The sequence below is a fragment of the Scyliorhinus torazame genome, chromosome 24 (genome assembly GCF_047496885.1).
Source record: "Scyliorhinus torazame isolate Kashiwa2021f chromosome 24, sScyTor2.1, whole genome shotgun sequence".
Classification (NCBI taxonomy): domain Eukaryota; kingdom Metazoa; phylum Chordata; class Chondrichthyes; order Carcharhiniformes; family Scyliorhinidae; genus Scyliorhinus; species Scyliorhinus torazame.
In genome coordinates, this window is record NC_092730.1 from 5881650 (window position 1) to 5895167 (window position 13518).

The 13518-nt window shown below is 54.7% G+C and overlaps 1 protein-coding gene across 1 annotated transcript in view; it reads left to right on the plus strand.

The window, feature by feature from the left end:
- The window catches only part of LOC140399837 (echinoderm microtubule-associated protein-like 3), a 76047-nt gene extending 68607 nt beyond the window's left edge, over positions 1 to 7440 (plus strand). Inside the window, exon 8 of the mRNA XM_072489291.1 lies at positions 6080 to 7440. Coding sequence (XP_072345392.1) covers positions 6080 to 6283 — 204 coding nt within the window. The 3' untranslated portion in view covers positions 6284 to 7440. The remainder of the gene's footprint in view (positions 1 to 6079) is intronic.
- The last annotated feature ends 6078 nt before the right edge of the window (positions 7441 to 13518 follow it).

Here is a 13518-nt window from a genome sequence, read left to right on the forward strand (position 1 = left end):
AATCTGTTTGAGCTGCACGCAGAACAATACTTTTCACTGTACCTCGGTACACGTGACAATAAACCAATCCATCCATTATGCTCTTTTTAAAAATATATATTTTATTCAAATTTTTCGGCCAAACAAAACAGTACAAAGGTTTTTCCCTTTTTATAACAATAAAACAATATAAATAACAGCGACCGTTTTTAACAAATAAGTAATTATATATACTAAATGGCAACTGCCATAATAAAAATAATAACTCTCCCAAATAATAAAATCAAACAATCCAATATACATAACCAAGTACAAATATCTATACAAAAACACCCCTGAGGACCCACCCGAGCCCTCCACCCCCCCCCCCCCCGGGTTGCTGCTGCTACCTTCCCATTTCCTTTATCGTTCTGCGAGGTAGTCAATGAACGGTTGCCACCGCCTGGTGAACCCTTGCGCCGAACCCCTTAGTGCGAACTTTATCCGTTCTAGTTTTATAAACCCTGCCATGTCATTTATCCAGGTCTCCACGCCCGGGGGTTTGGCTTCCTTCCACATAAGCAATATCCTTCGCCAGGCTACTAGAGACGCAAAGGCCAAAACATCAGCCTCTCTCGCCTCCTGCACTCCCGGCTCTTCTGCAACCCCAAATATAGCCAACCCCCAGCTTGGCTCGACCCGGACCCCCACCACCTTTGAAAGCACCTTTGCCACCCCCACCCAGAACCCCTGCAGTGCCGGGCATGACCAAAACATGTGGCTGTGGTTTGCTGGGCTTCTCGAGCATCTTCCACACCTATCCTCTACCCCGAAAAATGTACTGAGCCTTGCTCCGGTCATATGCGCCCTGTGCAAAACCTTGAATTGTATCAGGCTAAGCCTGGCGCACGAGGACGAAGAGTTCACCCTACGTAGGGCATCTGCCCACAGCCCCTCTTCAATTTCTTCCCCCAGCTCTTCTTCCCATTTTCCCTTCAGCTCATCCACCATGATCTCCCCCTCGTCTCTCATTTCCCTGTATATATCTGACACCCTACCATCCCCCACCCATGTCCCTGAGATCACTCTATCCTGAATCTCCTGCGTCGGGAGCTGCGGGAATTTCCTTCCCTGTTGCCTCGCAAAAGCCCTCAGTTACATGTATCGAAATGCATTCCCTTGGGGCAACCCATATTTTTCCGTCAGTGCTCCCAGACTCGCAAACGTCCCGTCTAAGAACAGATCCCTCAATTGCACAATCCCAGCTCTCTGCCATGCTCTAAATCCCCCATCTATTCTCCCCGGGACAAACCTATGATTATTTCTTATCGGGGACCGCACCGAGGCTCCCGTCATTCCCCTATGCCGTCTCCACTGCCCACAAATTTTCAGTGTTGCCACCACCACTGTACTTGTGGTGTATTTCTTCGGGGTGAACGGCAAAGGCGCCGTCGCCAGTGCTTGTAGGCTGGTTCCTTTGCAGGACGCCATCTCCAATCTCTTCCACTCTGCTCCCTCCCCTTCTCCCATCCACTTACACACCATTGAGACATTGGCGGCCCAATAGTACTCCCTTAAGTTCGGAAGTGCCAGTCCCCCCCCCCCCCATCCCTGCTACGCTGCAAAAAAAAACCTCCTCACTCTCGGGGTCTTCCCAGCCCACACACAACTCATGACACTTTTCTCGATTTTCTTGAAAAAAGCCTTCGTGACTATCACCGGGAGGCACTGAAACACAAAAAGGAATCTCGGGAGGACTACCATTTTGACCGCCTGCACCCTACCCACCAGTGACAGGGGCACCATGTCCCATCTCTTAAAATTCTCCTCCATCTGTTCCACCAATCGTGTTAGATTAAGCCTATGTAAGGTTCCCCAACTCCTGGCTATCTGAATCCCTAAGTACCGGAAATCTCTTGTTACCTTCCTCAGCGGTAAATCATCTATTCCCCTGCTCTGCTCCCCCGAATGCACCACAAACAACTCACTCTTCCCCATATTCAATTTGTACCCCGAGAATTCCCCAAGCTCCCTGAGTGTCCGCATTATCTCAGGCATTCCCTCCACTGGGTCTGCAACATACAGCAATAAATCATCTGGATACAATGATACCCGGTGTTCTTCTCCTCCCCTGAGTACTCCCCTTCACTTCCTGGAGCCCCTCAGTGCTATGGCCAGGGGCTCAATTGCCAATGCAAACAGTAATGGAGACAGGGGACACCCCTGCCTCGTCCCTCTATAAAGACGGAAGTAGTCAGACCTCTGCCTGTTCGTGACCACACTTGCCACCGGGGCCCTATATAGCAGCTGTACCCATCCGATAAACCTTTCTCCAAAACCAAATCTCCTCAACACTTCCCACAGATAGTCCCACTCCACTCTGTCGAATGCTTTCTCGGAGTCCATCGCCACCACTATCTCCGCCTCCCCCTCTGGTGGGGGCATCATCATCACCCCTAGCAGCCTCCGTATGTTCGTGTTCAGCTGTCTCCCCTTAACGAACCCAGTTTGATCCTCGTGGACCACCCCCGGGACACAGTCCTCTATCCTCGTCGCCATCACCTTGGCCAGGAGCTTAGCATCTACGTTCAAAAGGGAAATGGGCCTGTAGGACCCACACTGCAGCGGGTCTTTGTCCTTCTTCAAAAGTAGCGATATCGTCGCCTCCGACATAGTCGGGGGCAACTTCCCCCTTTCCCTGGCCTCATTAAAGGTTCTCGTCAAAAGCGGGGCCAGTAGGTCCATATATTTCCTATAAAATTCCACCGGGAACCCATCCGGTCCCGGGGCCTTCCCCGCCTGCATGCTCCCAATTCCCTTTACCACCTCCTCCATCTCAATCTGTGCTCCCAGTCCCGCCCTCTCCTTCTCCTCCACCTTCGGGAATTCCAGCTTATCCAGGAAACACATCATTCCCTCCTTCCCTTCCGGGGGCTGAGCCTTATATAACCTCTCATAGAATGCCTTGAACACTCTCTCCGCTCCCCGTTCCATCTCTCCCTCCTCATCTCTCACCCCACCTATCTCCCTCGCCGCTCCCCTCTTCCTCAATTGGTGGGCCAGTAGCCGACTCGCCTTCTCTCCATACTCATACTGTACACCCTGTGCCCTCCTCCACTGTGCCTCTGCCTTACCCGTGGTCAGCAGGTCAAACTCCATGTAACCTTTGTCTTTCCCTGTACAGTCCCTCCTCCGGTGCCTCTGCATATTGCCTGTCCACCCTCAAAAGTGTTCTCAACAATCGCTCCCTTTCTTTACCCTCTTGCTTCCCTTTATGTGCCCTTATGGATATCAGTTCCCCTCTGACCGCCGCCTTCAATGCCTCCCAGACCACTCCCACCTGAACCCCTCCGTTGTCATTAAGCTCCAAGTACCTTTCGATACATCCCCTCATCCGCCAATAAGCCCATATCCATTCTCCAGAGTGGGTGCTGTTCTTTTTCCTCTCCTACCTCCAGGTCTACCCAATGTGGAGCGTGGTCCGAAATGGCTATGGCCGTATACTCCGTCCCTGTCACCTTTGGAATCAGTGCCCTTCCCAAGACAAAAGGCCTATCCGTGAATATACCTTGTGAACATGGGAGAAAAATGAGAACTCCTTACTCCTAGGCCTAATAAATCTCCAGGGGTCTACTCCTCCCATCTGCTCCATGAAGTCCTTGAGCACCCTGGCCGCTGCCGGCCTCCTCCCGGTCCTGGACCTCAACCGGTCCAGCCCTGGATCAAGCACTGTATTGAAGTCTCTCCCCCCCCCATTACCAACTTTCTCGCCTCCAGGTCCGGGATACGCCCCAACATACGCCTCATAAAGTTTGCATCATCCCAGTTCGGGGCGTATACGTTCACCAGAACCACCGCCTCCCCTTGCAATCTGCCACTCACCATCACATATCTACCCCCACTATCCGCCACTATGGTCTTTGCCTCAAACAGTACCCGTTTCCCCACTAAGATAGCCACCCCCCTATTCTTTGCATCTAAACCCGAATGAAACACCTGCCCCACCCATCCTTTACGTAGTCTGACCTGGTCTATCAGTTTCAGGTGCGTCTCCTGCAACATAACCACATCTGCCTTTAATTTCTTTAGGTGTGCGAGTACCCGTGCCCTTTTAATCGGCCCGTTCAGCCCTCTCACGTTCCACATGATCAGCCGGGTTGGGGGGCTCTTTACCCCCCCCCCCCCCCTTGTCGACTAGCCATCCCCTTTTTTAACCCAGCTCCTCACCCGGTTCCCACGTACCTGTATATCCCACCGACGGTGCCCCCCCATCTCGACCACCCCATCCCATAACAGCTCCCCCTTCTCCTTAGCAGCAGCAACCCAGTTAACTCTTTCCCCCCCCCCCCCCTCCGCTAGATCCCCCTCTAGCGTAGTTGCACCCCCCATGTTGCTCCCAGAAGTCAGCGAACTCTGGCTGACCTCGGCTTCCCCCTTTACCCTCGGCCCCTCACTGTGCGAGGCCCCCTCCTTCCTGCGTCCCTGTTCCCGTCACAATTACCATAGCGCGGGAGCAAAGCCCGCGTTTCCCACTCGGCCCCGCCCCTAATGGCGCATTTCCCTTCTCCTTCCCCTTTCCTTCCCACCGGCCCCCACAGTTCCTCATACTCTTCCCCCCCCCCCCCCCCCCCCCCCCCCAACGAGGGGAAGAGAGAAAAGTTACAGGATTGAAAAATTAACACATTGAAAAATCATCCCCCCCCCCCCCCCCCTTCCCCTTCCTCGCCCCACATAATCACCCCACCACTTTATCCCAGAAGCGCTTTCTCTCGCCAGACTATTCCAGCTTCTCGTCCACAATGAATGTCCACGCCTCTTCTGCCGTCTCAAAGTAGTGGTGCTTCCCTTGGTGTGTGACCCACAGTCTCGCCGGTTGCAACATTCCAAATTGAACCTTCTTTTTGTGAAGCACCGCCTTGGCCCGATTGAAACTTGCCCTCCTTCTCGCCACCTCCGCACTCCAATCCTGGTATACGCGGATCACCGCGTTCTCCCACCTACAGCTCCGAGTTTTCTTCGCCCATCTGAGGACCGTCTCTCTGTCGTTGTAGCGGAGAAACCTCACCACTATAGCTCGAGGTATTTCTCCAGCCTTTGGTCTTCGCGCCAGAACTCGATAGGCTCCCTCCACCTCCAAAGGATCCCATTAGCGAGTGAAGCATCGTGCTCACATATGCCCCGACGTCCGCCCCCTCTGCGCCTTCGGGAAGACCCAGGACTCTTAAATTCTTCCTCGAATTATTCTCCAGTGCTTCCAACCTCTCCACACACCTTTTGTGCTGTGCCTCGTGCGTCTCTGTCTTCACCACCAGGCCCTGTATTTCATCTTCATTTTCAGCAGCCTTTGCCTTCACGACCCGAAGCTCCAGCTCCTGGGTCCTCTGCTCCTCCTTTAGCCCTTCAATTGCCTGTAATATCGGGGCCAACACCTCCTTCTTCAACTCCTTCTTCAGCTCTTCCACACAGTGCCGCAGGAACTCTTGTTGCTCCGGGCCCCATAACAAACAGCCACCTTCCGACGCCATCTTGCTTCGAGCTTCCCTTCCTTGCCGCTGCTCCAAAGGATCCACTGCAATCCGGCCGCTATCCTCACCTTTTTCCATGTGTATCCGGGGGGATTCCCTTCTAGTTTACCGCACAGTGATTTTGGCCGTTTAAATTGCCGTTGGGGCTCCTATCAAGAGCCCAAAAGTCCGTTCCAAAGGGAGGTGCCGAAACGTGTGACTCAGCTGGTCATTGCCGCACCCGGAAGTCCATTATGCTCTTATTAAAACAAGTTGAGGGGATGATGCAATACAACCCTTAGTGAAATGCACCCTTGGTGATATATCCGTGTGTACACAGGTTCCAAATATGCCCTCGCCATGAATTCCTTCAGGAGATTGTTACAATCTTGACTAGTCCACTAACCTCAATAAGGCAGGATTAAAGCATCCCCAATGTATTTCTCTCCCAGCTTCCGTCTAACTAATCTCTCCCAACAACACATCTGTGCAAATAATATGATTCTTGTTCACTGTACTCACAATGACGATCTGTAAATATCAGTGATGAACTTGTTACCTAGAAAATGCCCCACTACGTGCTAACTGTGACCCTCTCCATTCCCCTTTGCTTGTAGGCGCCCAGCCATGTGTACTGCGGCCATGGCAGCCATGTGACTAATGTCCGGTTCACGCACAATGACACCCACCTGATTTCGACGGGGGGTAAGGACACGACGGTGATGCAGTGGCGAGTGACGAACAGCAGCCTTGAACGCAGCACTTCCATCTCCTCCGCCTCCGTTTCCTCGTTGGACCTCCCTTCAAGCAGCAACGCTTGACGGGTTTAACGGGCAGATTCTCTCTCTCTCTCTCTCTCTCTCTGCCCCCCGCCTCTATCCTGTCTGAAAATCCAAGGTGCTCGGGCTGAGAGATTCACTGGTTGTGCAGGTACGAGTTGAGATGAGGTGATCCTCGACGAGGACCTTTGTGAGGTTCTGTAAATACTCTGCACGTGTTTCTCAGCTTCCTCTTCTTTCCATTTTCACTGTGCCCCATTCAGTGAAAGGGGCGGGGGAAATGACGTTGATACTGGATTTAGTTAGACAATGTTTTGAATAGGAAAGGCAGGATGGTGGATGTTGGATTCTGGAATTGCCGGACACCCTCTAGTAAATGGGGGGAGACCGTTGCTCTCTCTCTGGTGTAAGCAGAGTTTTACATTTATTTGCAGCAGTGGGATGTCAACAGGATTTGAATGAGACTCGGACCGAGTCAGTGGAATTATTAAACGATGTGAAACGGTTTGATTGTGTGCAAGATCGAGGTTAATATATAAAGACTGTTGTGGTGAATGGGTTTGGCATCTTTTCAGTTAGGGTGGCGATCCTGTGAGAGAAGGTTAAGCAGCAGAGTGAGATGGGACGCAAAGGTTCATTTCTCTCTCTCCCCAACTTGTCAGTTGTGGTTGCGACGTGGGCCCTGCTAAGCTGTCAGGTGCATGGAGGAGGTCTGGTGAGAAGCCAAGTAATCGACTCTGTATTTGTTAAGTCAATGAGATGGGGAGAAAGCAATCTTTAGCAGATTTTGTCCTTGCAGTCGTTCTCATTTTCAAGTCGTCTGTGAAGTAACTGTGGGCAAGTGGATAGGTTAGCTAATCTTCCGCCACCCAACAGCTGGGGCGAGAGTGGCCTGACCCCCTCGGATCCACCATGCAGATCAGCGGCGTGTCCGCGTATTCACATTCCAGCAGTCAATGGCTGCTCCTCTGTCTGTCTGATAAATTGCTGGATTTCACTTTTCAAAGTGAAGGCCTTTGTTAGTCTTTTTTCAATGTTGTGTTCTTGGCAAGAAATGAACTTTTATGGAAATTAAATAGTTGGAGCCGAATATTGTCACGAGGACCAAAGCACCTTACTCGCAGACTAGATGATTGTAAACAGTTCTGAACTGTACAGAAAATGTATTTTTTTCTTTAAAATAAAGTCTGAATTTAAAATCTGGTTTGAACGTTGGCCTGTATTTAAAATTCCCGGCACCAGGGGCTGGGTTACTCATCTGCTTTGGTATTCAGCTTCACTTATTCCATAACCAGGAGACCATTCAGCTCCATTAGTCGGTCCCACTCGTCAATTACCTCGTGGCTAGTTTGTTTCTTTACCTCTCCCATTCCAATCCCTGTTGTTTGTTGGTGTACAGCATGCCACGCAGATTAGGACACTTACACCACGATCTCGTCACATTCTGGTTGCTCTGTAACCTCCACTGTCAATTGTTTTCAGTAATTGAGCGAGATGTGATTCAGTGATGGAACATGATGTTCCCACATCGAGCATGCAGCACATAAACGCCATTCGTCCACACAAACCTTCTCCTACCCCCTCACTCGATTGGCATATCCTTCCTTTCTCCCTTGTGTGGATCCAGATTCCCCTCGTATGTATTTCCTCTCCAGAAAATGCAGATCTCGGAAGTCAGGCGATAGCTCCCTCCTTGCTGGGTCGAAGGTGATCGGTCTGCAGAGGGGCACTTCCCAATAATGATTCTGCAGCATTTTGTATCCCTGCTCGGGAACTCAGGCCTCAGTGGTGTGGATTAGCTGCACCACGGCCCTGGCTTGTCCTGAAAAGACCACTGTCGCCGTGGTAGCTCCAATGCTGCAATTCATCAGATGGGTTTGTCACAAGGAGCTTGTTCCCTATTAATGTATCTCCAATATTCACCGTAACCACTCATGGGAGTGAGTCCCCACATTCTCCCCACTCCCCGTGGGAGCGAGTCCCACATTCTCCCCACTCCCTGTGGGAGTGAGTCCCACATTCTCCCCACTCCCCGTGGGAGCGAGTCCCACATTCTCCCCACTCCCTGTGGGAGTGAGTCCCACATTTCCCCCACTCCCCGTGGGAGCGAGTCCCCACTTCTCCCCACTCCCTGTCGGAGCGAGTCCCACATTCTCCCCACTCCCTGTGGGAGCGAGTCCCACATTCTCCCCCACTCCCCGTGGGAGCGAGTCCCACATTCTCCCCACTCCCTGTGGGAGCGAGTCCCACATTCTCCCCCCACTCCCCGTGGGAGCGAGTCCCACATTCTCCCCACTCCCCTGTGGGAGCGAGTCCCACATTCCCCCCACTCCCCGTGGAAGCGCGTCCCACATTCTCCCCACTCCCTGTGGGAGTGAGTCCCACATTCCCCCCACTCCCCGTGGGAGTGAGTCCCCACATTCTCCCCACTCCCTGTGGGAGCGAGTTCCACATTCTCCCCACTCCCTGTGGGAGCGAGTCCCACATTCCCCCCCACTCCCCGTGGGAGTGAGTCCCACATTCCCCCCACTCCCCGTGGGGAGCGAGTCCCACATTCTCCCCACTCCCCGTGGGAGCGAGTCCCACATTCTCCCCATTCCCCGTGGGGAGCGAGTCCCACATTCTCCCCCACTCCCCGTGGGAGCGAGTCCCACATTCTCCCCATTCCCCGTGGGGAGCGAGTCCCACATTCTCCCCACTCCCCGTGAGAGCGAGTCCCACATTCTCCCCCACTCCCTGTGGGAGCGAGTCCCATATTCTCCCCACTCCCTGTGGGAGCGAGTCCCACATTCCCCCCCCCACTCCCCGTTGGAGCGAATCCCACATTCTCCCCACTCCCCGTGAGAGCGGATCCCACATTCTCCCCACTCCCTGTGGGAGCGAGTCCCACATTCCCCCCCCACTCCCCGTTGGAGCGAGTCCCACATTCTCCCCACTCCCCGTGAGAGCGGATCCCACATTCTCCCCACTCCCTGTGGGAGCAAATCCCACATTCTCCCCACACCCTGTGGGAGCGAGTCCCACATTCTCCCCATTCCCCTGTGGGAGCGAGTCCCACATTCTCTCCACTCCCACCCCAAAAGAACCCCCCCCCCCCCCCCCGCCCCTGGGCTGCTGCTGCTGCTGACCTCCTCCTAACGCTCCGCGAGATGGTCTAGGAATGGTTGCCACCGCCTGAGGAACCCTTGCACAGACCCTCGCAAGGCAAACTTCATCCTCTCCAGCTTGATGAACCCTGCCATGTCATTGATCCAAGCTTCCACACTAGGGGGCTTTGCCTCCTTCCACAGTAACAAAATCCTCCGCCGGGCTACCGGGGACGCAAAGGCCAGAATACCGGCCCTCTTCGCCTCCTGCACTCCCGGCTCGTCTGATACCCCCAAATAGTGCTAATCCCCAGCTCGGCTTACCCCGGGTGTTCACCACCTTGGACATAGTCCTCGCAAAACCCCTCCAGAACCCATCCAGTGCCAGGCACGACCAGAACATGTGGACGTGATTTGCCGGGCTCCCCCGAGCACCTCCCACATCTGTCCTCCATCCCAAAGAACCTACTCAACCTCGCCCCTGTCATATGTGCTCTGTGAACAACTTTAAACTGTATTCGGCTGAGCCTGGCGCAAGAGGAGGAAGAATTAACCCTACTCAGAGCATCAGCCCACAGACCCTCATCAATCTCCTCCCCAAGCTCCTCCTCCCACTTGCCCTTTAACTCCTCTACCGAGGCCGCCTCCTCTTCCTGCAGCTCCTGGTAAATCGCCGAAACCTTGCCTTCTCCAACCCATACACCCGAAATCACCCTGTCCTGAATCCCATGTGTCGGAAGTAGCGGGAATTCCTCACCTGCCGCCTCACAAACGCCCTCACTTGCATATACCTGAAAGCGTTTCCCGGGGGTAGCCCAAACTTCTCCTCCAGTGCCCCTAGGCTCGCAAACGTCCCATCGATGAATAGGTCCCCCATTCTTATAATCCCTGCCCGATGCCAGCTCCGAAACCCCCCCATCCATCTTTCCCGGGACGAACCGATGGTTCTCCCTAATCGGGGACCTTCCGAGGCTCCACCTCGCCCCTGTGTCGCCTCCACTGCCCCCAGATCTTCAGCGTCGCCGCCACCACCGGACTCGTGGTGTACCTTGTCGGCGAGAGCGGCAGCGGTGCTGTCACCAGCGCCCTCAGGCTCGTGCCCACCACAGGACGCCATCTCTAGCCTCTTCCACGCCGCCCCCTCTCCCTCCATTACCCACGCACGGATCATCGCCACATTGGCTGCCCAATAATAGCCACACAAATTCGGCAGCGCCAGCCCCCCCCCTGTCCCTGCTACGCTCCAGAAACACTCGCTTCACCCTCGGGGTCTTATTCGCCCACACAAATCCCATGATGCTCCTGCTTACCCGTTTGAAAAAGGCCTTGGGGATCAAAATGGGAAGGCACTGGAACACAAAGCGAAACCTCGGAATGACCGTCATTTTAAACCGACTGCACCCTACCCGCTGGTGAGTGGCAGCATATCCCATCTTTTAAAATCCTCCTCCATCTGCTCCACCAACCGCGTCAAATTGACCTTGTGCAGGGCCCCCCAGCTCCTACCTGGATCCCCAGGTGCCGAAAGCTCCTTTCCGCCCTCTTCAGCGGTAGCTCGTCTATCCCCCTTCCCTGGTCCCCTGAATGCAGCACAAAGAGCTCACTCTTCCCTACGTTGAGTTTATACCCCGAAAAGTCCCCAAACTCCCTAAGGATCCGCATGACCTCCGCCATCCCCTCCACTGGATCTGCAACATACAACAGCAGGTCATCGGCATACAGCGACACCCGGTGTTCCTCTACCCCCCGGACCAATCCCCCTCCATTTCCTGAACTCCCTCAGTGCCATGGCCAGTGGCTCAATTGCCAATGCAAACAACAAGGGGGATAAGGGGCACCCCTGCCCTCGTCCCCCCGGTACAGCCGAAAGTACTCCGACCTCCCGCCGGTTCGTAGCCACACTCGCCACCGGGGTTCTATATAGCAGCCTGACCCAACTGATGAACCCCTCCCCGAACCCAAACCTCCGCAACACTTCCCAAAGATACTCCCACTCCACCCGATCAAAGGCCTTCTCCGTGTCCATAGCTGCCACTACCTCCGCTTCCCCCTCCACCGAGGGCATCATAATCACATTGAGGAGCCTCCGCACATTTGTATTTAGCTGCCTACCCTTCACAAATCCTGTCTGGTCCTCATGAATCACCCCTGGGACACAGTCCTCAATTCTCGTAGCTAGCACCTTCGCCAGCAACTTAGCGTCAACATTGAGGAGCGAGATCGGTCTATACGACCCACATTGCAATGGATCCTTGTCCCGCTTCAAGATCAAAGAAATCAGCACCCTGGACATTGTCGGGGGCAAGGTCCCCTCCTCCCTCGCCTTATTAAAAGTCCTCACTAGCAACGGGCCCACCAGGTCCACGTATTTCCCGTAAAATTCAACCAGGAACCCATCCGGCCCCGGGGCCTTCCCCGCCTGAATGTTCCCCAATCCTTTAACCAGCTCCTCCAGCCCAATCGGCACCCCCAAACCAGCCACCTGCTCCTCCTCCACCCTCGGGAACCTCAGCTGACCTAGGAATCGTCGCATCCCCTCCTCCCCCGCTGGGGGCTCAGACCTGTACAGATCCCCATAGAAGTCCCCTAAATACCTTGTTTATTCTCACCGCACTCCGCACCGTATTCCCCCCCTCTATCCTTAACTCCACCAATCTCCCTCGCTGCCTCCCTCTTATGGAAGCTGTGTGCCAGCATCCGACTCGTCTTCTCCCTATACTCATATGCCGCCCTTGCACTTTCCTCCACTGTGCCTCTGCTTTCCCCGTGGTCACCAGGTCGAATTCCGTCAGGAGGTTCCGTCGCTCCCTAAGTAGCCCCTCCTCGGGGGCCTCTGCATAACTCCTGTCCACCCTTAAAATCTCCCCCACCAACCTCTCCCTCCTCTCTCTCTTCTTCCTGTGGGTCCTAATGGAGATTAGCTTTCCCCTGACCACCGCCTCCCAGACTACCCCCAACCTGCACCTCCCCGATGTCGTTGGCCTCCAAGTATCTTTCAATACACCCCCGCACCCAGCCGCACACCCCCTCATCCGCCAAACAGTCCCACATCGAGGCGCCACAGCGGGCGCTGGTCCCTCTCCTCCCCCAACTCCAGCTCCACCCAAGCGGGGCGTGGTCCGAGATGGATATGGCCGAATATTCCATTCCTTCCATTTTCGGGATTAGCACCCTACTCAAAATCAAAAAATCTATCCGGGAGTAGGCTCTATGGATGTGGGAAAATAAGGAAATTCCCTGGCTTGCGGCCTGGCAAACCTCCATGGATCCACTCCCTCTGGTCCATAAACCCCCTGAGCACCTTGGCCGCAGCTGGCCTCTTACCCGTCCTGGACCTAGAACGGTCCAGTGCTGGGTCCAGCACTGTGTTGAAGTCCCCCTTCCCCCCCCCCCCATTATCAAGCTTCCTACCTCCAGATCCGGAATCCGACCCAGCATGAGTTTCATAAATCGGGCATCATCCCAATTCGGGGCATTTACGTTCACCAGTACCACCCACGTCCCCTGCAACCTACCGCTCACCATCACATATTGACCTCCATTATCCACTACAGTACTCAGTGCCTCGAATGACACCCGCTTCCCCACCAGTATTGCCACCCCTTCGCATCCAGCCCTGAATGAAAGACCTGTCCTACCCATCCTTTCTCAGCCTAACCTGATCTGCTACCTTCAGATGTGTCTCCTGGAGCATAACCACGTCTGCCTTCAGTCCCTTTAAGTGCGCGAACACATGGGCCCTCTTGACCGGCCCGTTCAGATCCCTCACATTCCAAGTTATCAGCCAGATCAGGGGGCTACTCCCCCCCCCCCCCCCCCCCCCCCGCCCCGCCAACTAGCCATCTCCTTTTCTAGGCCAGCCACGTGCCCGCGCCTCCTGCACACTCCAGTCCCCCAGGCGGCGGACCCCTGCCCCGACTACCTCTTCTACTTCCAGCTCCCCTTTGGCCAATGCAGCAGCAACCCAGTTCCCCCCCTGCTAGATCCTCATCTAGCCATTTTGCTCCCCCCATGGCACTCCCGTAAGTCAGCTGACTCCTGCTAACCCCGGCCTCTCCCGCCATTCCATCGACCCCCCAGTGTGAGAATCCCCCCACCCCTTGGCAGTCAGTGTGCGCTCCTCTCCAGCACTGCCCTTCCCCCCCCCCCCCCCCCCCGGCCCCGCCCCCCATCCTTCCCTAACGCGGGAAA